The following is a 21,490-nucleotide window of genomic DNA, read 5'->3' on the forward strand; positions in this document are numbered from 1 at the left end:
CAACTAGAGAAGGCCCGCGCGCACCAATGAAGACCCAACGCAGCCAAAAATAAATAAATAATTTTTTTTAAAAAAAAGAAAAGGCAGGGCCCACAGATGACTCCAAAGTGACTGGGACAGTGAGATCAGGAGAGAATATGGAGACAGAAGCATTTTGGGGCTAAATATGATCAATGTGGAGGTTATGATGATGTAGTTTTCTCTTCACCATGGAAGCATTCCATGCTCACTAAAGGAAACCTCGGAAATAATTTTATTTTATTTATTTATTTTTTGTGCGGTACGCGGGCCTCTCACTGTTGTGGCCTCTCCCGTTGCGGAGCACAGGCTCCGGACGCGCAGGCTCAGCGGCCATGGCTTACGGGCCTAGCCGCTCCGCGGCATGTGGGATCTTCCCAGACCGGGGCACGAACCCGTGTCCCCTGCATCGGCAGGCGGACTCTCAAACACTGCGCCACCAGGGAAGCGTCGGAAATAATTTTTAAGCTAGGAAGAAGAAAATGTCACTTCGAATTCCCATCATTCAAATGCCATCACTTTCACCACTTTGGTGGACTATCTTAGTCTTTTTTCCCCTCGTGTGTAGGTTTTGTCTTCTGGACGTAAGAAGCAGCATAAGGTTGTGAGAAAAGTGTAGTTTTTGATGTCAGAGAGACTTGAGATAAAATTCTGCCTCTGTCACTTTTTTCAGGTGTCAAATGTATCTATTAACTCATTTAACCCTCATACTAACCCTGTGAAGCCCCACTTCACATACAAGGAGGCTAAGGCACAGAGGGGCTAAATAAGTTGCCAAAGTCTACAACTGATAGTGATAGATGAAAGAGTTAAACCCAGTAGTCTTGAGTCTGAGGCCCACAAGCTGAACCCCTACACTGTCTTGCCTCCCACTCTTCACTGCGTGACCTTGATGGAGTTTAGTGAGCCTCTCTGCAAAGCAGAAACTATTCTCAGAGCTGTTGTGGGAATCAGAGATCACAGATGTCGAGTGTCTGGCACACAGCAAGCATCTCAAATGGGGGCTGATCATCACTTGAAAGTTTGTGTTTCAGGCAAGTTGAATCTGAGGTGAGGGTGGAATTTCCAGCTGAAGTCAGATTGTAAGTGCAGTAAAGCAGTGTTTAGGTGCTGAAGCAACAGACGTGGCCTTCCTGGACTCCAATCCCTGCTCTGCCACCTAAATGCCACGTGACCTGACAAGTTCATTCACCTGTCTGAGCCTGTTTGCTCATCTGTAAAAGGGGAATAAAATTAGTACCTATTTTCTTGGTTTGTTTTGAGTATATGGGGCAATGCGTGGGAAATACATAGGGTTTGGGCATTGTCAGGGCTTGACGGATGTAGGTTTTTGTAATGGTGTATATGATGGAATGGAAGTAATGTGTAATGGTGTAATGGAAGTAATGATTAATCTGTAGTAATATTACCATAAGGTAACAGTCTCCTGTGTTAGGATTCTTGTATGCATAAGGTATTGAAGGAGGTAGGAATGAAATCTCAACAAAATCCTTTCTTTCCAGTAACTGCACAATCGTATGCTTCATTCCTGGTGTACCATCATTGCTCTAATGTTCCCCACTGTGCCTGGGGCAGTGGAAAAACCCAGAAAATCCAGAGAAGGGGAGACAGACCTCAGATTCCCACCCCCAACACTCATAATGTGGGCAGCTAGGGAATGTTGCAGTTTAGCCAGGAAAATGATTGAAGGGTTGGCTACAGGACCTAGTAGGTAAAGCTGCTCTAGATAAGAAAGTAGGAAGACCGTTCCCATTGGGCTGGGGTTTGTTAAGTCATCGTGAGAAGGTGTGGAATCTCTTTGGGGGGAAAGCATTAATAGGACCAATCTTGCTCTGTAAAGAATGGACTTTAGGGGCTTCCCTGGTGGTGCAGTGGTTAAGAATCCGCCTGCCAATGCAGGGGACACGGGTTTGAGCCCTGGTCCGGGAAGATCCCACATGCCACGGAGCAACTAAGCCCGCGAGCCACAACTACTGAGCCTGCGAGCCACAACTACTGAAGCCCGCGCACCTAGAGCCCATGCTCCGCAACAGGAGAGGCCACCACAATGAGAAGCCCGCGCAACGCAAGGAAGAGTAGTCCCTGCTTGCCGCAACTAGAGAAAGCCCACGTGCAGCAACGAAGACCCAACACAGCCAAAAATAAAAAAATTAAAGAATAGACTTTAGGAGGAGTTCTTCTCTCAGGAAATGCAATGAGCCTGGCTTCAAGGAGTACATGGCTCTGTGAAGGTCATTAACTCAGCTACTTTGGAAAGCTGGAATTTCTAGCTTCCAAGGATGTTATTTCACTGGAAGAAAGCAGCCAGCTCCTGACCAGGATCATCCCACCTGGTGAGAGAGGAAAGGGATTCTGCAGAGAAGGGATCAACTCACCAAGGAGGCTAACAGGGACTCAGCTCCGACAGTGACCCGAATGTAAACGTTAGTACACGTTGAGGAAGGGCCTCAAACCAAAAGGAACCACTGCAGATCAAGCGGGGAAGCCTGGACACTGGAAATCTCCTGTTTCTCACTCTGACAGAGAAAGGAGGGCTTTCGGAGCTGGCAAAGGTGGTGACGATGGAGCAGGCATCCTGGATTCCAGTTACCAAAGGTGCAGCCACGCAGTTTCTGGGATCTCTTCCTGCCACAGATGGAAATGATTTCCCGAGGGCTGACGACGACAGCGAGATCTTTTGCATAGGGCTTTCCCCCATTTCTTCTCCGCCAGCCCCTTCCCAAGCGCCTCAGGCCTGGGTCTGGGAATGCCGGCCCGGACCGGAAAGGGAGGCCGGAGGTAGCCGCCCCAGAGCGCCCGACCCACCCTCGGGTGCCTGACTTCGCTGAAGCGTTCTCCTGACCTGTCCGGGCCTCAGGGAATACGGGTGTACTTCTGGGGTGCGGGGAACCACGTGAGGCTGGACTCGGTGGATCCAGCGGCCCGGGGCAGGGCGCCCCGGCCTCTGAGCCCCTTTGGGCACCAGGCTGAGGGAGAAGGGTCGGGGATCCCGGGGATGCGGATAGGCGGTCCGGAAGCTGGGGCTGGACAGGCGCACCGGGCGTGGGCGGAGCCGGCGGCGCTGGGGTTAATGTCCGCCCCGCCCCTGCTGCGCTGACTCAGTTTCACCAGAAACTAGGGGGAGGAGGTGGCCGATCGCCAGCGCACCGGGCACTGGGGCGGAAGCTGCGGCCCGAGCCGCGCAGGAAGCCGGGGCCGGAACATCGGCTGGCCCGGCCCCACCCCACTCACCTGAGCAGGTAACCAGGGCCGAGGTGAGCGAGCGAGGAGGTGAAGCGGGTTCTGAGCATGTTTGGCCCTTTGTTCTCTGCTCGTGCGTGTGTCCGGGTACGTGAGTTCCTTAGACGTCCGTCTGGCCGTCCGTCGGGCTGTCGGGTCACCGGAGTGTGCGTGGGAGGACCGGGCCCGCGTGCCCCTCTCCACTCCCGGGGTGCTCGGTGCTTCCCGGTCCTCCCCTTAACTTCCTCCCGGCCCACCCACCTACCTTGAAGTCTCCCGGCTGATCCGGTGTCTCCTCCTCCGTCCCCTCCCCTCTCTCAGGTCGCTATCACCCTCGGAGGTCAGGGGCCCGCACTGTGAAGGTGACCGCCGTGGGGAGGAGGGCGACGGTCCCTGGGGGGATGATGGCCGGGGCCCGCCTCTCCCAGGCCCGCATCCCAGCGGTCGCCGTGTGGCTCCTTTGCTCGCTCGGCCTCCTGGGCACCGAGGCCGGGCCGCCGCCCGTGCCCCCCAGTCTGCTCACGGCCGACAACTGCCTGGACCGCTTTACCCCCGGGGTGCCTGCCTTCGTACTCGACACCGACGCCTCGGTGAGAAACGGCGCCACCTTCCTGCGCTCCCTCACCGTGCGCCGCGGCCGGGACTGCGTGCACGCCTGCTGCAGCTCCAACGACTGCAATCTGGCGCTGGTGGAGTTGCAGCCCGACGGCGGGGAGGACGCCATCGCTTCCTGCTTCCTCATCAACTGCCTCTACGAGCAGAACTTCGTGTGCAAGTTCGCGCCCAGGAAGGGCTTCATCAACTACCTCACGCGGGAGGTTTACCGCTCCTACCTCGAGCTGCGGACCCAGGGCTTCGTAGGTAAGGACGAGGGTGCCAGGATTCGGGGAAACTCAGAGAAGGGACTGGTTATGGAGTCCTGCGCGAGGCATCAGAACGCAGTTAGGAGGAGAGTCCCATTCGACCCCAACTCCTCCTTAGAAGTAGGCGGTACAAACAGTAAATAAGGGACAGCCTACAGGAGTGGGGAGGGCTGACACCCTAGAGCACAGACTGGCTCCTGAATTGAGGGTGTTGAGTGGGTTGGTGCTCTGGGATGTGTGTACAGGAGAGAGGACGCAGCTTCTCCGGATTCTCACTTCTGGCCCCAATAGGCCAAGTCAGGGAGTTAGCTGTCTGGAGGCCACCTGGTGACTAGATAGATAGAAGATACCCCTGGCGCCTTGGCGGAGCACTGTCCTAGGCACCTTGGTGCCCTGTCAAATGAACCTGGTGAAGGATAGGTTCCTTCTCCACTGCTGGGCTTGGGATTGGTTATAGCATCTCTCTGTACTCCTCCCCCCACGAGCTGATTTTTTGGTGGTCTGGGGGAAACTGTCAGGCCCCCAGAGTCTAAAGAACAAGCCCAGTCTGGGGGTGACCCAACTGGGGAGGGGGCGGTATTGAGGGCGCAGTGGCCTAGAGCCTCTGGGGTGGGGGTGAGGAGGGTTGCTGGGTGAGTCAGCCCACTGGTATGTATATCTGGTAGGGAAGGGATGTCCGCTGTCCAGGCAAGTGTGTGTGTGTGTGTGTGTGTGTGTGTGTAAAAGACAGGCAGGGCTCTCCCTGCTCAGGATCTGGTAACCAAGCTGTCTGCTCACCTTGTTTACTTCCAGAATAAGGGCAAAGTCGGGCCCAAGGCTCCTTCTCTTTCCTCCTGGGACTGAGCAGTTAGCTAGGATCAGGGCCCCTCCAGAGACCTTCAGTCCCCATTCTCTCCACCTGCTGTTCTGGCCAGGTGGGGCTCCAGGGCAGGGATGGGTCACTCTGATAACCTCTGTTAGCTCTCTACAGTTTGCTGATCGCTATGCCACTCAGCCTCTCACTTAGGCATCATGACAACCACCTCTGAAAAGGGTGTTATTAGTAGTCATCCCACTTTTAGATTAGGAAACTGACTCCCATGTTAAATGGATAAAGAAGATGTGGCACATATATACAATGGAATATTACTCAGCCATAAAAAGAAACGAAATTGAGCTATTTGTAATGAGGTGGATAGACCTACAGTCTGTCATACAGAGTGAAGTATGTCAGAAAGAGAAAGACAAATACCGTATGCTAACACATATATATGGAATTTAAGAGAAAAAAAATGTCATGAAGAACCTAGGGGTAAGACAGGAATAAAGACACAGACCTACTAGAGAACGGACTTGAGGATATGGGGAGGGGGAAGGGTAAGCTGTGACAAAGTGGGACAGAGGCATGGACATATATACACTACCAAATGTAAGGTAGATAGCTAGTGGAAAGCAGCCGCATAGCACAGGGAGATCAGCTCAGTGCTTTGTGACCGCCTGGAGGGATGGGATAGGGAGGGTGGGAAGGAGGGAGACGCAAGAGGGAAGAGGTATGGGAACATATGTATAACTGATTCACTTTGTTATAAAGCAGAAACTAACACCATTGTAAAGCAATTATACTCCAATAAACATGCGAAAAAAAAAAGTAATGGGTCAATGAAGATATCAAAGAGGATATCAAAAAAATACCTTGAGATGAATGAAAATAGAAATACAGCTTTCCCAAATCTGTGGGACACAGCAAAAGTAGTTCTAAGAAGGAAGTTTATAGCAATACAGGCCTACCTAATGAAGCAAGAGAAGTCTCAAATGGAAAGTCTAACTTTCCACCTAAAGGAATTAGAAAAAGAAGAGCAGAGGCAAAAATTAGCAGAAGGAAGGAAATAATAAAGATCAGAGCAGAAATAAATAAAATAGAGACCAAAAAACAATCGAAAAGATCAATGAAACTAAGAGCTGGTTTGTTGAAAAGAGAAACAAAATTGATAAATCTTTAGCCAGACTCGTCAAGAAAAAAAAGAGAGGGGGCCCAATAAGTACAATTAAAATGAAAGAGGAAAAGTTACAATCAATATGACGTAAATACAAACAATGATTACAAATAATAATAATAATTTGCCCAGGATAACACTGCCCACAAATGGGAGACCTGGGACTCAACCCCAGGCAGGACCTCCAAAAGTCCTGTGCTGTTCCTCACACAAGACCACCTTTCTGGTAAACCTGTCTCTGATCCAGGACAGCTCAGTGGACAACAGAACCAGAGACTGGGGAGCCCAGGCGCCAGGATTGGAGTGGAGCTGGGTGATCTCAGTCCTGGAAAGTAGAAAAGGGACTTTCCTCTCCAGCCTTTCCTCTTCTCCCTATTCTTCCAATAGCTCTGGATCTCTGAGGAGAGGTAGGGTGGAGATTCCGGGAGGGGGACACTGTCTCTGGGCCAGGCTGGGCCACTGAGTCCCACTGGGCCAGGGCCTGAGCCTGTGCCACAAGGAAGCAGCAGAGTGTAGGTGGTGATGACTCTAATTGACCTGAGCTGCTTGCCCTCCCTGTTCTGCCAGGACCCCTCACTGTAGGGCTAGCGCCTGAAACTCTGGGATCTGGTCAGGAAGCTGAGCTGGATGGGGCCTTCCTCATCTGGAAACCTCCCCACCCCCTGACTGGCCTGGTTGGCACAAGACAGGATGGAGTGGGGATTTCCTGGGACCTGTGGGGAGCTGGGTAGACCTTGGACTTAGTGTGGGCCCCAGGCCATTTCAGGGCAACGCAGCGTTTTGGGGAGTGGGGGATGCCATGTGCATGTCAAGGAGTCCATTCTCAGCTGAGTCCTATTAGAGAGGTTGGAAGTACAAAGAGGGTACAAAGAGGGTCAAGCCACTGTGGCATCCTGGAGGCTAGGCTAGGGTAGACCGAGGCAGGCAAAGTGGGCAAGTGCTCAGGGCTTCTAAAACCTTTGATTTACTGGGGAGAATCCTCCCCAGGGTGGGTTGATCTGTTCCCCCTTTCCCTGCCTATGGCCAGGCCAGGCCAGGCCAGTCCAGATTGCTGGGGCCTCCTGAGCACCCTGCTCTTTCCTCCTCTCCCCTTCCCCCTCTTTCCGTTGGAGGAGTGGCTTAGAAGGTGGAGTCTGTGTTTCCCTTGAGAGTCCTGAGGCCTGGCAGCTGGGGGAGGGGCTGGCTTTATTGCTACTCTGGCCCTTTGCTCTCTTGGGGGTGGGAAAAAGGGAGTAGTGGTAGGGCAGGGCATCTGCCCCTTGCTCCTGGGGGGCTGGGGCTTGGAGAGGGCCAGCTGTGTGTGGGTGGACATTGCTGATTTGGCCCAAGATCTGCCGTGCCACTCAGCTTGCCACTTCCACCCTGGGGGCCAGTGGGGCTAGCCTATCTTTCTGCTAGTAGACTGCCAAGTAGTCTGTCTCCTTTCCCCTTTGCGACTGCTGATTACTTTCTGAAAAATGCAAGGAGGGAGGAATGGGCTCCTCCCAGCTCACTGCCCCCTTGGCTTGGCCTCTCACCTCAGGGCCTGGGGATGGCCCCTGTTGGGCCCTTAAGCCACTGGGCTGGGGCTTGGTTCCAAACAGGTACTTTCCTGCTCTCCCGGTCTCTTACTTCCCCTCAACCGAGGTTCCCTTTTCTCATTCCCGTAGCCCTCTGCACCATCGGATGTGTTCCTCTGTGGAAGTTCTCCCCTCCCATCCCTTTGCTGTCACTGTGTGTCCTGGTCTTCTCACCTCTGGGACCACCCTCTGAGAGTTCCCTGTTGGCTCTGCTTACTCTGCCTCATCAAAGAGGAATCTCTGTGACTCAGCCTCCTACCAGCTGTTCTTATCTCTTTACCTTCTCTTCTTTGAACTCTTAAACTTGATGTAACCCTCTGCAGAGCCTCTGTGGAGGGCAGTTGGGCAATACCCACCCAAAATGTAAATGCATATAACCCTCAACACGACTCCACTTGCAGGAACTCATCTTGCGGCTATGCTTAAACTTGTGTAAAACAACTTACCAGGCAATCAGTCACTGTACCATTGTTTATAAGAGCAAAGAATTGGAAACAAGCTCAGTGTCTGTCAACACATCCTATAATTGGATACTGTGGTGCTGTTTTAATCATAATAATAAACCCTGAGGTAGCAAGGGTTAGTTCTTAGTAGGGAGGGAGGGAGGGAGGAAAGAAGGACCTACATCAAGAGAGACTAGACTGATGGACTGGTTAATGTGTTGTAAATTTTGGTGCATTCATACAATAAGTACTATGCAACAAAAAAAAAAGGAAGAAGAAGTTCTTTATATATTGCTATGACTGATTTCCAGTATATATTAAGGGAAAAGCAAGATGAAGAACTACCATGCTTGTGAATATTCTATACACTCTCTCTTGATACTCACACATACACATACACCCAAACTAGTAATTGAGAATGCCTCTGGAGAGAGGAACCTGGGGGTTTAAGAATCAGGGACTTAATTCTCACTACCCTTTTGTATTTTTTGCATATTTCATCATGTACATGTATTACCTAAGCTAAAAACAAAAACAAAACCCAAAGACTATAAAGATTATTTAAAGAATCACACTTCTAAGCACATATGGCCTGCAGCATGGTGTTTTGATGTTTTGGAGAGAGCATGAATCAGACCAGGGTTCAAACCCCAGCTCTGCCGTTTTGAAACTGAGCGACCCTGGGCAAGTCATTTAACCTCTCTGGTGTCAATTTGCTCATCTGGAAAGAGGGACGAGAATGCAGTTGTGGCAGGATCTATCCAGCCCAGCTGATCTCCTCAATGTCCACCTAACCAGTCTTACAAATTCCCGACTCCTTGCTTTGGCTCATCATGTTTTCTGCTGTCATCAACAACACCAACATTCTTCCCCACAACCAAACAAATAAAAACAAAAGGATCAAAAAATCCTTTCTCCCTTCTTCACAAAGCCTTGCCTTTTTCCTCTAGCTTGCTGTGGGCTTTCCCTTCTCTAAACATCCACTTCCTTTTCTTGTACATGTATCACACAGCCCTTCATCTTGTTGGGTCTTTCTCCCATTTTGCTTCCTGTTGTTGGGTCTTACCTGCCTAACTGGACCGTAGTACCCTCAAGGGCAGTGTGTCCATTTCCTAAGGCTGCTGTGCCATGTTACTACACCCTGGGTGACTGAAGACACTAGAAATGTACTGTCTCACAGTTCTGGAGGCCAGAAGTCCAAACTCAAGATGTCAGCAGGGCCACACCCGCTCTGAAGACCCTGGTTGGGGGAGGGTATGGTTGCCTTGTGCCCCCTTGTAACTGGAGGCAGAGTCTGTCTGAGGTGGCAGAGGCATCCTGCTCCTGTGCCAATCATCATGGGACACCAAAGCTTGACGTGGTGCTGCCCAGGGCTCTGCTCAAGGTCTCTGTCCGGATGGGCTTCTTAGCAGTGATGTGGGCTGCAGAGCGAGGGGTGATGGTGTTAATTACGCATTGACTTATTTGGCTTTTCAAAAGTATCGTTACTCTTAACTTTTTAAAGGAATTAGCACAAGTACCTGCTTATTGTAGAAAACAAGAAAAGTCCCCCTTCCAAATATACGTGCATATATTGATATATATATATATAGCGTATATGTATATATATAGTATATGTATATTGATATATATAGATATATATCAATATATATTGATATATATATCTATCTATATATTTTTTTTTCCTAAATGGGATCAGATGGCAATGCTGTTTAGTTATTTGCTTCAGAAAGTTGGTTTTACAACATAAAAATGTCTTAAGTATGATATATCTAAACAGAGGGCAAGAAAATGGTTTAGTTGTGAAATCGCATCTGTGTCTCAGGCAGGCTGCCGAGTCCTAGGTTGGTCTAGTTGCGACCCATAAGGCACCAGCCCTCCACTCTAGGAGAGATCCTGTCCTTTCAGTGAGAGTTGACCTTATCTCACCTTCCTCCCAGGGTCCCGGATCCCCAAGGCCTGGGAAGGCACAGACTTGAAGGTACAGCCACAGGAACCCCTGGTGCTGAAGGGTGTGGAGAACACAGATTGGCGCCTACTGCAGGGTGACACAGACGTCAGGGTAGAGGTGCGATGCTGGGCTGGCTCCCTGACCCCCACCTCAGCTCTCCAGGGCCCCCTTTCTGGGGCTGTAGGCCAAACTGCGGCTCCAGACGGGGTGGGGTGGATAGAAGCTGAGGATCCATTTAATACCAAGTCCCTCGGCTCCCCGCAGTGGGGCAGGGGGGCTGACTGGGAGGACCTAGGGCCAACCAGGGGCATCAAGGGGTCCCAGCCTGATGGCCACTCCTGTGTTTAGAGGAATGATCCAGACCAGGTGGAGCTGTGGGGACTCAAGGAAGGCAGCTACCTGTTCCAGCTGACGGTGGCCGGTTCAGACCAGCGAGAGAGCACGTCCAACATCACGGTCACTGTGCTGTCCCCCAAGCAGACAGAAGGTGAGGAAGGGGGTGGGGAGGCAGACCCAGGACTCACCCGCACCCTGCACCCTGCTCCGGCTCTGCTGATTGGCCCTCGGAGCTCCCTCACCAGCTTTCCTTCCCCCAGAATACTGCCTTGCATCCAGCAAGGTGGGCCGCTGCCGTGGTTCCTTCCCCCGCTGGTACTACGACACCACAGAACAGATCTGCAAGAGTTTTGTTTATGGAGGTTGTCTGGGCAACAAGAACAACTACCTTCGGGAAGAAGAGTGCAAGCTCGCCTGCCGCAATGTGCAAGGTGGGCCTTTGTGAAGCAGTGTTGGGGCTCAGGTGACATTCCCCCAGGGTAGGTGTTCTCTCGTCACGGGTCAGGGAGGTAGGCGTGGGAATCCCCCGTCCCCGGGCCCCCCTATCAGCTCATCCCTGCTGGGGCCTGGCCCTGCCTCCTCTCACTTCTCTGTTTTTCTCTCCCAGGCCCCTCAGTGGAAAGGCATCATCCAGGTGGGCTTTGCTTCTGTCCCTATTCCCCTCACCCCTGCCAGCTCCCCAGCCTCTGTCAAGTCCAGGCCCCTGACCACACTGCCCTGGCCCAACAACCCATTCCTACCATCAGAATGAAGGCCCACGAGTGCCCCAGCCCTTGTAGCCCAGGATCCTCCTATCAGCTTCTGCCCGTTTTGTGTTAGGAGGGTATAAGGGACAGGGGTGGAAAGGGAACTGGGGTTGTGTCATGATGCCACCTTGGGGTAGAGAGGGCCAAGTAGATGATGGACTCTTGGTATTTGTTGGCCGCTGCTTGAGCCTGACCTCACCGTCCACCCTGTCCCGCCCCCACCCAGTGTGCTCTGGCACCTGTCACTCCAGCGAGTTCCGCTGCAGTGATGGCTGCTGCATCGACAGCTTCCTGGAGTGTGATGACACTCCCGACTGCCCCGACGCCTCCGATGAGGCCACCTGTGAAAAATGTGAGGCCTGGGGGATGGAGGGCGGTGGGCGCAGCAGGGGAGGTCCAGACCACTCACCCCACACCTCTGGGAGACCCTTGTCAGGTCTGCGCCTCTGATCTTTCATCTTTGCAGATACCAGAGGCTTCGATAAACTCCAGAAGATCCATTTCCCCAGGGACAAAGGTGAGCTCCTGCCCAGGTCCCCTGGGTCAGGGCTGGCACTCCTATCCTCACTCATCCCATCAATGGGCCAAAGGCCTGCTGTGTGTACCAGGCTGTGGGCAGAAAGCTGGGTCGGGGGGTGTCCTGGACTTGCCTTCTATGTTTCCCAAGCATCATACATCCTCTTAACACGTTCAGAAATTTAGCCATGCCTACATATCACTGAGATGTTATTGATTTAACTTAATGTATTAAAAAGGAAATTTCATATCACTACCGTAAATGAAAAGCCACTATTATATGCCACGATCTGAGACTGACTATTAAAATAAGTATAATAGGGACTTCCCTGGTGGCACAGTGGTTAAGAATCTGCCTGCCAATGCAGGGGACACGGGTTCGATCCCTGGTCTGGGAAGATCCCACATGCCGTGGAGCAATTAAGCCCGTGCGCCACAATTACTGAGCCTGTGCTCCACAACAAGAGAAGCCACCGCAATGAGAAGCCCACACACCGCAATGAAGAGTAGCCCCCACTCACCGCAACTAGAGAAAGCCCGCGCACAACAACGAAGACCCAACGCAGCCAAAAATAAAAATAAATAAATTTATTTTAAAAGAATAAATAAATAAGTATAATAAAACGTGGTAATAAATTTTAGCTGGACATTGTTGTCTGCCAAGGCTCAGACCCTTAGCCTTCTTTGTTAAAAGGTAGACTATCCAGTGCTAGAGAGAAAACCAAGACCTTGATAGAATTGGGAATGCTGAAAGAAAACTGAAAAATATATGAGTCAAGTCTAGGGTGATTCTGGGCCCAAGCTTACTCCCTTCTGTCTTCCTTGCAACACTTTAGATGAGCCAGATATTTCTGGGGCCCCAGGCCCTCACTGAGTCACAGCCATCCTCAACATGAGGAGGAGGGTCAGGAGGTGGTGGGCAGCAACGATGTGGAGCCTGGTGGTGGCAGGGAGGCCACGTGGACACTCACCCCTTTGCCTGCTTCTTACCCACCAGGCCACTGCGTGGACCTGCCAGACACGGGCCTCTGCTTGGAGAGCATCCCCCGCTGGTACTACAACCCGTTCACTGAACGCTGCGCCCGCTTTACCTATGGTGGTTGCTATGGCAACAAGAACAACTTTGAGGAGGAGGAGCAGTGCCTTGAGTCCTGTCGTGGCATCTCCAGTGAGCAGGGCAGTGGGGGGCGGAAGATGGGGAGGGGAAAGGCTTAGCTAGAGCATTTGGCTCTGTCCCAAGGCCTGGGCTGGTCACACCTCGTCCTCAGAGCACCCGGAGTAGGGGTGGGAAAGGATGGCACTGGGTCTGGGGCACTGCTGAAGAGCAGCTGTGTCTTTGAACCCTTCGTATTGACTTGTCTCTCCGCGACCCCTGCCCTGATCATTTTGTAGAGAAGGATGTGTTTGGTCTGCGGCGGGAAAGCCCCATTCCCAACACAGGTAAGCCCCCATCTGCCCTGTCACCACTGAGTAGGTATCAACTCAAGGATCAACTCACACAATTGGTTGTGACTGCCTAAGCCAGTGCTGAGAAGGATCCTGAGGTTGGCTGAAGGGACAGAGTGCCACGATCAATTATGGTATCTGCCAGGGGTGAGGGAGAGAAGCATAAAAATGAATGCCAGGTGTGTGTGCCGTCAGCACCCCGGGCCTTCCCCCACACTACCTGCAAGTAGAGCAACCTGGAGCCGAGACCCGAAGCCCATCAGAATCCCTCTCACCGAGCTCCCAACAGAGCTGATTGAGCTGCTCACATGCCCGAGGGCCGTCCACGCCCGGCATCCATTTGCCTTGACCCTTCCTTACAGAGTTGGGGTGGGTGTCAGAACTGAGCAGGCCCTGGGAGCACCTCATTCGGCTCCTTCTTCCTCCAGACTCCGTGGAGGTGGCCATTGCAGTGCTCCTGGGAACCTGCATCGTGGTGGTGGTAGCCATCCTGGGTTACTGCTGCTTCAGGAACCAGAGGAAGGGCTTCCACAGACACCGCCACCACCACCCCCCACCCTCTACCCCCACCAGCTCCAAGGTATCCACCACCGAGGACACGGAGCATCTGGTCTACTACCAAACAACCCGACCCCTCTGAGCCTGGGGCTCTAGAGGGCTCTAGCCAGTTCTCACCTGGCCCTGCTTCCTCCTTGCCAAGGTAGAGGCCTGGGCTGAGGAAGACTTTGGGACCAGACTCCTCCAGCCTGTTTCCCAGGCCTATCTGCCTCCAGGGCCAGGGCTCCAGACGCTCTTGGAGGTGTCTCAGCTAAGCTCAGGCTACTTGTTCCTGAGAAAGCTCAAGGGTCTGCAAGGAGCAGAAAACCTTTGAGCCAGGAGTCCCACGCATGGTTGGACCCATCTGCCTAGGACTTCAGAGGAAGTTGGAATTTTGCTTCCTGTTCAGAGCTGCCTGCCCCCATCCCACGACCTTGAGAAGAGGCCTGGGGTCGCATCAGAGGCTGGAGGCCCCAACTCCCGTCCTCCAGAGCTGGCCCTCCCACCCTGCAAAGTCCAGGGCTGGGGTGCAGGGGAGGACGTCCCTGTATATTCTGTGTTGTACAGAGCTGCTTTCTGTTTATTTAATGCCGTGCCGGGTGGGTGGGAGGAGTGGAAAGTGGCTCTCTGGCCGCTGCCGCCTCTTCCCCTTCCCCGCGGAGTGAGCCCCAACCTGGCCTGGCCTGTGGCACACACAGCCAGATCCTCGGCACCCCCCAGGGCCCTGCTGCTCCCCTACTTCCCACCGGCCCCAGTCCACCCACAGTGTAATAAAGTGATTTGTCCTGTAAGTCTCCTGCCTCTGCTGTGTGGGCCAGGAGAGGGACAGAGCTGCAGGGGGAGATGGGACTGCCCCGCCCTACCGGTTCAGGCTTTGGTCACCCTGTTTAGCAGGTTTTCCCGCCCTTCCCGAAACTGTCCTAGCCCCAGCCCCTGAGGGTGAGGAGATGTGCCAAGTCTGACCGCCAGGAGGTGGGGAGGGGAGAAAGGGCCGTGGGAATAGGGGGCCTAGGGAGGCCACAGAGCACCGTTTCTTCCGGGTTTGAGCCTGCAGTGTGTAGTTGAGGATGGGGGAGGGGGTGGGGGGGGTGCATAGGCTTGAACCCTGGTTCTTTTTTTTCCGCGGCATTTGGGAATCTTAGTTCCCTGACCAGGTATGGAACCCAGGACCCCTGCAGTGGAAGCACGGAGCCCTAAACACTGGATCGCCAGGGAAGTCCCCTGAACCCTGGTTCTTATCTCTGCTCCCTTTGGTGTGGGTGCAGGGGTCCCATGTGGCCACCCACAGAAGCCTCTGCTTCTTTACCGGAGTATAGTTGCTCCCCAGTCTCTGAGGAGCAGAGGAGGAAGGAGCTTTTAGCTGAGGTGCTTCTCTCCAACACACACGCCTGCATTTGTTTGAGCTACCTGCCTCTTGGTGCCCCCCCCCCCAAAAAAATCATCCCTTTAATTCATTTCTTCATTTTCTTTTTAAAAAAAATTTTTTTTTTTTTTTTTTTTTGGCCGCATCACAGGACATGTGGGATCTTAGTTCCCCGACCGGGGATCTAACCTGCACCCCCTACAGTCAAGGCACAGAGTCTTAACTGCTGGACCGGCCGGGAAGCCCCCATTTCTTCATTTCTTCAACAAATTATTGAGCTCCTATGTACCAGGCACCGCCAGTCATTAGAAATTTGGTTTTGTAAGATAAGCACATAGGAAGTACTATGTAAGTGCTTTACATATCTCAAGTGATTGCCTCAGCACACAACCCTGGGATGAAGGTACTATTATCCTCATTTTACAGGTGAGGAAACTGACTCAGCAAAGTTCAGTTCCTAAGGTCCTAGAGCTGGTGCCGGAGGACTGATTTAAACCCTAACATTATGGCTCCAGAGTCTAGCCTTACAAAAGAGACACTTTTAAATTGTGATAAATGCTATACAGAAAAATCAAACGGCAGTGTGAGAGGTTGGGGGCTACTTTTAAAGGATTGAAGGGCAACCTAGGTGAATGTCCATATTTGAGTCCTAAGTGCATGGCTCAATGAATTTCTGTAACTGAACACACCCAGGAGCCAAGCACTCAGATCAAGAAGCAGAACCTTATTAGCAGCCAGGATGGGCCTCCTTTTGATGGGTAACTTTCTCACACCTTTGTGTTCTAGTACCTGTTGTACTCAGCCTGGACCACCTCCCCCTTTCTCATCTTTCAACCTAAACTCGAGTTCTCATTCCTGAAATCCTCCTGCATACACACGGCTGGGGGGCACTCCCTACTCTACATCCCTGTGTCTGCTAACAGGACCTTCAGCACAGAGCACCCCAGCACAGAGCACCCCCTTTTCCCTTCCATTTACTTATCTGTCTTCCCACTGGGTTGTGGGCTCCTGGAGACACAGATGGTATCTTAAGTCACCTCTGGGTCTCCAGCACCCCACACCCCCTCTACGACCTTAGTAAATGGTAGTAGGTCAATAAACTGAGTAGATGGCAGGGGGTGGGTCCCGTTATGGTGCTGTGGCAATTCCTATTTCATCAGGCACTGTATTTTTTTTTTTTGGCCGAGACACGCAGCTTGTGGGATTTTAGTTCCCCAGCTAGGGATTGGACCTAGGCCCTTGGCACTGAGAGCACAGAGTCCTAACCACTGGACTTCCAGGGAATTCCCAGACACAGTATTTTTGCTTCCTACCTTGCCAGCCACTCATACATCCTTCAAAGCTTGAAATGGGCTCTATTCCTCTTCTGGTCTCCCCAGCACCGGGAACAACCTTCATTATCCCGTGGTTCTCTATGAGCACTTCCGGGCTGAGGTCAATTCTGTATCCCAATGCCTAGAAGAGTAATCAACACATAATAAAAGCTTAATAAGTGTTTGTTGGACCAAAGGGAGCATCCTCCTCTTAGGGAGAGGTGGAGATGTAGTGAGATGATGGCAGACAAAGCGCCTTCCCTAGAAAGAGCTGCTGGGAGGGAGGAGGGTAGGGCTGAGTCAGCTGGGTGACAGGAGGTGGGAGCGCGGAGGAGCCGCTAGGGGGCGCGCTCACCACTGCCGGGCGCTGTCTTTGCTGCAAGGGTTGGGTCCAGAGTACACAGTCCCAGGCAGGTGTCCGGTGTGGAGCAATAAAAGCTGAGACGCAGTGCCTGTTCTTCTGCAGCTTACACTCTGGAGTGCAGGCGGAAGGAATGCAAATACTGTAACAAAACAATATGGTCCCCAAACTACTGAGATGTCCCCAGCTGTTCTCTGCTCCATCCCCAGCCAAATGACTCCCTTTCTCAGAACTTTGATGCCTCCCAGGACTTCCCTGGTGGTCCAGTGGGTGAGACTCCGCGCTGCCAATGCAGGGGGCCCCGGTTCGATCCCTGGTCGGGGAAATAAGATCCCACATGCGTGGGGCAACTAAGCCTGCATGCTCTAGAGCCCGCATGCCACACCTAGAGAGCCCGCCTGCCACACTACTGAGCCTGCGTGCTCTGGAGCCCCCATGTCACAACTAGAGAGCCCCGCACGCCACAACTCCAGAGCCCACGTGCTGCAACTACTGAGCCCGAGTGCTCTAGAGCCTGCGCACCACAACTAGAAAGAAGCCCATGCGCGGCAACGAAGACCCCGCGTGCTGCAACTAAGACCCGATGCAGCCAAATAAATAAATATTAAAAAAAAAAAAAGACCCGGCACAACCTAAATAAATAGAACTGTCATGCCTCCTTTCTTTGCACAGGCAGTTGCCTCCACCTCAAATGCCTCTTTACCCCCTGGAAGGCTCCTACTTACCTCGTGATCCAGCTCAGAAAGCCTTCGCTGTTTCACAGCTGCCCTCTCCATTCTCTCACAGCTCTGCTGCATACATATGGCCCATGTTAGCATAAGTCTACCCTCATAGGGACAAGGCTCCTCGGGGGCAGGGATGGGGACTGGGTCTTATTTATCTCAGTATCAACTGTGCTAGGATCTGCTTGTGCATACAAGGTATCCCACAAATGGCTGTTGAATAAAACAGAGGCTGATCAAGCCGTGGAGATTAAGAAAGAGCTTCATGAAGGAGGTATAAAATGAGATGAGCAGGTGGGTGTGGGTGTTCCAGGCATAGCAAAATCATAGTGAGCAAAAGCTGGGCAGGGGAGATCATGGGTCTTGTTTTGACTGGGGTCCAGCAAGCTGCTCAGCTTGTCTCAGACCTTGAGAGGAAAAGCTGGGAGGCTGGTGGGTAGAGATCACATTGGTGGGCACTTGGGGATTTGAACAGAGGGACAGGGGAAGGGGTAATCCAAACTCGGCTTTAAGGAGTATAGAGGTCACAACTAGAGGTCACGACACAGGGAGAGGGGAAGGAAGAGGATGCCATACCAAGTAAATCAGGGAGAGTAACCTGTGTGAAGTACACAGTAGATGTGCAGTAAAGGCTAGTTGGCAAGGTTGCATGCTGGCAGCCAGTTGGGCTGTGACCCAAACAGTAGTTTAATTTCTTTAATTAGTTACTAACAGTTAAAGAGTCAGGAAAGTTTATTTTTTTTAAATCCCATATCTCTAGCTTCTTGTGAAAATTTGGGAGACTGGCAATGGGGGCCCACATTCCTGCAGCAATTTAGGTCTTAGGTCCTCTTGAGCGCCTCAGGCTCTAACTCTCCCCATCCACCCTGCCACTCCCAAGGTTAGGTGCTTGCCTGGGCCCTCCAGGCAGTTTTATTCAAAACCTATTGGTCCCAACAGTTCAAACAAACAGGGACAAAAACTGGGTTGTTTCTCCCAAACCCACCCCTGCCCACTTAAACAAAAAGCCCTGAATGAGGAGTGGTTTGCCCTATAGCACAAGACCGCTTCCTTCCCCGCCACGGCCACCGCAGCTAGACTGAAGCCTGGGAAGGCACTGCTCAGCTCCCCCCACACCCCACTCCAAGGGTTGTGGTTAAATGTACCACCTAGAAACCCCAAACCCGGAAGCCTGCTTCAGCCCTGGGAGTGGCCCAGACTCCCCCGCAGGCTCTCCTTCCCCACCTGCAGTAGCTCCTGGGGTTCCATCAGCTGAGCCCAGAACAAAGAAGAACAAGAAAATAGACTGGGAAGGAAACTGAGAAGCCCCCTGTCACGAGGCTAAAAAACAACCACTTTTTTTACACAAAACTGGAAAAAGATATTTACCCAAATGTCCACAGTGTTCTCTTGTCGTTGATAAAATTACAGGTGGTTGGGCTTCTCTGGTGGCGCAAGTGGCTGAGAGTCCGCCTGCCCATGCAGGGGATATGGGTTCGTGCCCCGGTCCGGGAGGATCCCCGTGAGCCATGGCCGCTGAGCCTGCGCGTCCGGAGCCTGTGCTCTGCAATGGGAGAGGGCACAACAGTGAGAAGCCCTCATACTGCAACAAAAATAAAAAATTACAGGTGGTTTTTACTGTCTTCTTTTTGTTGACCTGCATTTTAAAAATTTTCTACAATAAATATTTATTGCTTTTGTAATATGAAAAAGGTGTTTTTTGAAGAGGTATTGAGATCTATTTCAGAAAGAAACAGATCATCAGACGAGGAGCTCCCAGGTGGGATAGAGACCATGGAGCTGGAAAAGGAGAGATAGCGTCCTAAGCGTTGGGGAAGGGAGAAGCTCTGAGACTTGGTGACTGACTGGCTCATGCAGAGGGAGAAGCTGAGTCAGTGGGGCCTTCAGGTTTTCTGTCCTGGGAGCCTGGCAGTGCCACCAATAGAAACAGGGCTGACGGGAGGGGGGTGGCTTCAGGAGAACCAGGCAGAAGGTGAGGGATCATCAGGTACCAGATGGAGGCTAGTTTTATTGATTTTATTGCGGGTTACTTAGTTTTTGTTTGCTTTTGCCTAGCCTTACTGGGGAGGGATTTAAAGGCAGTTTAAAAGCATCTATAAACTATGAGATAACCTGAGTATAAAGTAGGACCAAGATTTAAAAAAAAAAGAAGAAGGAACATAAAATAGGGCTAGGAACAGGGCAAAAACACACGTGTCTTGTAGTCTTTGGGCCACACACTTAGCTCTGTGTCCCAGCTGTGGGTGCATACTGGTGAGGCCCCCAACACTCTGGAGGTGAGCATGTGGGCCTGGTGAAGGGAACGAGCCATGTGAGGGTGAAACGGAGGAGTGGGGAGATTACTGGAAGAGAGAGAGAGCGGACCCAGAGAGGAGAGCAGAAAGTGAGGACAGAGGCTCTTCTTGGAGGAAGAGGAAGCAGAGGAGGATTAGTCGGAGGGGCGGTGGGAGACCCAGGAAGAGAGAGGCTCAAAGGCGAGGGGTTTCAAAGCCTGCCAGGGTCAGGAAAGGAGGATGCTGGGAATGAGGAGCCAGCTGACCATATGAATGGTTGAGGAGCCAGGTAGGAACCTAGAGGGGCAGGGGGCAGAGTCGGGTTGGAGACTGTTGTAGAAGTGGGGAAGGGAAGGAGAGCTGTGGGTAAGGAGAGGCCCGTGCTGCATTTCAGGCCTGGAGGGAGAGGCTGAAGGTACAGTGACAATGGAACACTGATGGAGTACAAAGGAGTACATTGCTGCCCCACCAGCTCACTTGGGGTTGTCTTCCCAGTGGATTTTCTCTGACCCACATACCCTCTCTTGCGTGATCCTCTTTGCAACCACTTTATGACCTCAGGTTAACCAGGCCTCCAGAAACCCCATAGTGGTCTATGAAAAGCAAAGGGCTTGGACTAGATGGCGAGATCCTTTCTATCCCAAAACTATGGTTACAGGTTACAGGCTCTAGGATCCCCTGAATGCACAGCTCGGGGAGGCTGTCAGAGCCAAGCTGTTGAGGCCCAGACAGGGGCAGTGACTTGCCCACAGTCACACAGCCAGCGGTTGGGGACAGAGTGGATTGGGAGGCCTGAGCCCCAAACTTTTTGCTCTGACATCTCATCTTCTCCAAACAACCAGACTCTTGGGTTCAGTTTCTGCCCTTTGTCTGGAAGTGGGACAAAGGAGCCAGGAGCCAGGCCAAGAAGCTGTCAGGGCTGTTCCCAAACCTCAGGAGGCTGGGATCCCGAGGTCCACACCCAGGTAAACACAGGTCAGCGCTGATACCTCTCACTTGGCTCTTGATAGTTTCCTCCAAATCAGTTCCCCACTATTATCTTGCTTACTCCTGCAGGCCCCCTCGAGCCAGGGAGGGGCAGAGAGTACTAGCCCCACTTCAGAACCGGGAGAAACTAAGACAAGGAAGAAGGCAGTAATTTGCCCAAAGTCACCCTGCGAGTCAGGGATAGGACTGGAATAGGAGAATCTGTGGGAGGGTCCAGTGGTTAAGACTCCGTGCTCCCAATGCAGGGGGCCTGGGTCCCATCCCTGGTCAGAGGACTAGATCCTGCATGCCAAAACTAAGACCCTGCGTGCCGCAGCTAAAAGATCCTGCATCTGGCAACAAAGATCCCATGTGCTGCAACTAAGACCCGGGGCAGCCCAATAAATAAATAAATATTTTTTTAAAAAAGGAGAACCCATGGGAGGTGGGGTGGTCAGCAGAGCACACGGCCTGTTGGGCAGGGGTGGAATGGTGCCATAGGGAGAAAAATGCACACAGCCTTGGGAATCGAGGGTCCCCTGTCTCACCAGGACAGTGATCTCGCCATCCCAGGAGGGAGACCTCTGAGGACAGGCTCTGCTCACTCCCCAACTGGTGCGGGGTCCTGGGGGTGGGGAATGGAAGATGGGCAGAGGCAGCGGAACATGGTCACAGAGAATACAGATCTGAGGGGGAAACTAATCTTGGGTCAGGCTACTTGCTTTTCTGCCAGATTCAATGGGCCTCAGGGAATCCCTATGCAGCACAGCGCCCAAGGCTCCCCTGCTGCCCCTCACTGCCAAGGGGCCAGGGAGTCATCTGGACACCTGGGGACAGAAGCAGATTGCTGCAGGCAGGGGTCAAGGAAGCCACAGAGCTGGCCAG

General features: G+C 52.4%; 2 protein-coding genes and 1 long non-coding RNA gene across 6 annotated transcripts in view; 1 reads left to right on the forward strand and 2 right to left on the reverse strand.

Moving 5' to 3' along the window:
* PPP1R14D (protein phosphatase 1 regulatory inhibitor subunit 14D) overlaps positions 1-3,644 on the reverse strand; it is a 21,935-nt gene extending 18,291 nt beyond the window's left edge. The window contains exons 1-2 of one of the 2 annotated variants that reach the window (XM_033851487.2): positions 3,503-3,644; positions 3,250-3,386 (exon numbers count right to left, since the gene is read on the reverse strand). In XM_033851487.2, coding sequence (XP_033707378.1) covers positions 3,250-3,308 — 59 coding nt within the window. In that variant the 5' untranslated portion in view covers positions 3,309-3,386; positions 3,503-3,644. Of the gene's footprint in view, positions 1-2,393; positions 2,684-3,249; positions 3,387-3,502 lie in introns of those variants that run through there. The other variant, XM_073800755.1, reaches the window with a different exon arrangement.
* Positions 3,639-14,398, forward strand: SPINT1 (serine peptidase inhibitor, Kunitz type 1). 3 transcript variants are annotated; one of them, XM_033851481.2, is made up of 10 exons: positions 3,639-4,098; positions 10,016-10,143; positions 10,375-10,513; positions 10,623-10,793; positions 10,970-10,996; positions 11,335-11,460; positions 11,575-11,625; positions 12,622-12,792; positions 13,017-13,064; positions 13,499-14,398. In XM_033851481.2, the coding sequence occupies exons 1-10, from the start codon at positions 3,639-3,641 to the stop codon at positions 13,708-13,710; spliced, it is 1,533 nt and encodes a 510-aa protein (XP_033707372.1). In that variant the 3' UTR covers positions 13,711-14,398. The 3 variants fall into 3 exon arrangements, with proteins under 3 accessions (XP_033707372.1, XP_033707373.1, XP_073656855.1); XM_033851482.2 differs by lacking the exon at positions 13,017-13,064; XM_073800754.1 differs by lacking the exon at positions 10,970-10,996.
* The window catches only part of LOC117311082 (uncharacterized), a 40,809-nt gene continuing 27,535 nt past the window's right edge, over positions 8,217-21,490 (reverse strand). The window contains exons 2-4 of the long non-coding RNA XR_012330058.1: positions 16,639-18,909; positions 10,551-16,425; positions 8,217-9,496 (exon numbers count right to left, since the gene is read on the reverse strand). This is a non-coding gene — a long non-coding RNA (uncharacterized lncRNA). The remainder of the gene's footprint in view (positions 9,497-10,550; positions 16,426-16,638; positions 18,910-21,490) is intronic.

This window comes from Tursiops truncatus, chromosome 2, assembly GCF_011762595.2.
Source record: "Tursiops truncatus isolate mTurTru1 chromosome 2, mTurTru1.mat.Y, whole genome shotgun sequence".
NCBI classification, from domain to species: Eukaryota; Metazoa; Chordata; class Mammalia; order Artiodactyla; family Delphinidae; genus Tursiops; species Tursiops truncatus.

Coding starts and splice junctions, on each gene's coding strand:
- SPINT1 (XM_033851481.2), top strand. CDS start 3,639: ATGATGGCCGGGGCCCGCCTCTCCCAGGCCCGCATCCCAGCGGTCGCC. Junction 11,461..11,574: donor TGAGGCCACCTGTGAAAAAT/GTGAGGCCTGGG, acceptor TCATCTTTGCAG/ATACCAGAGGCTTCGATAAA. Junction 13,065..13,498: donor AAGCCCCATTCCCAACACAG/GTAAGCCCCCAT, acceptor TTCTTCCTCCAG/ACTCCGTGGAGGTGGCCATT.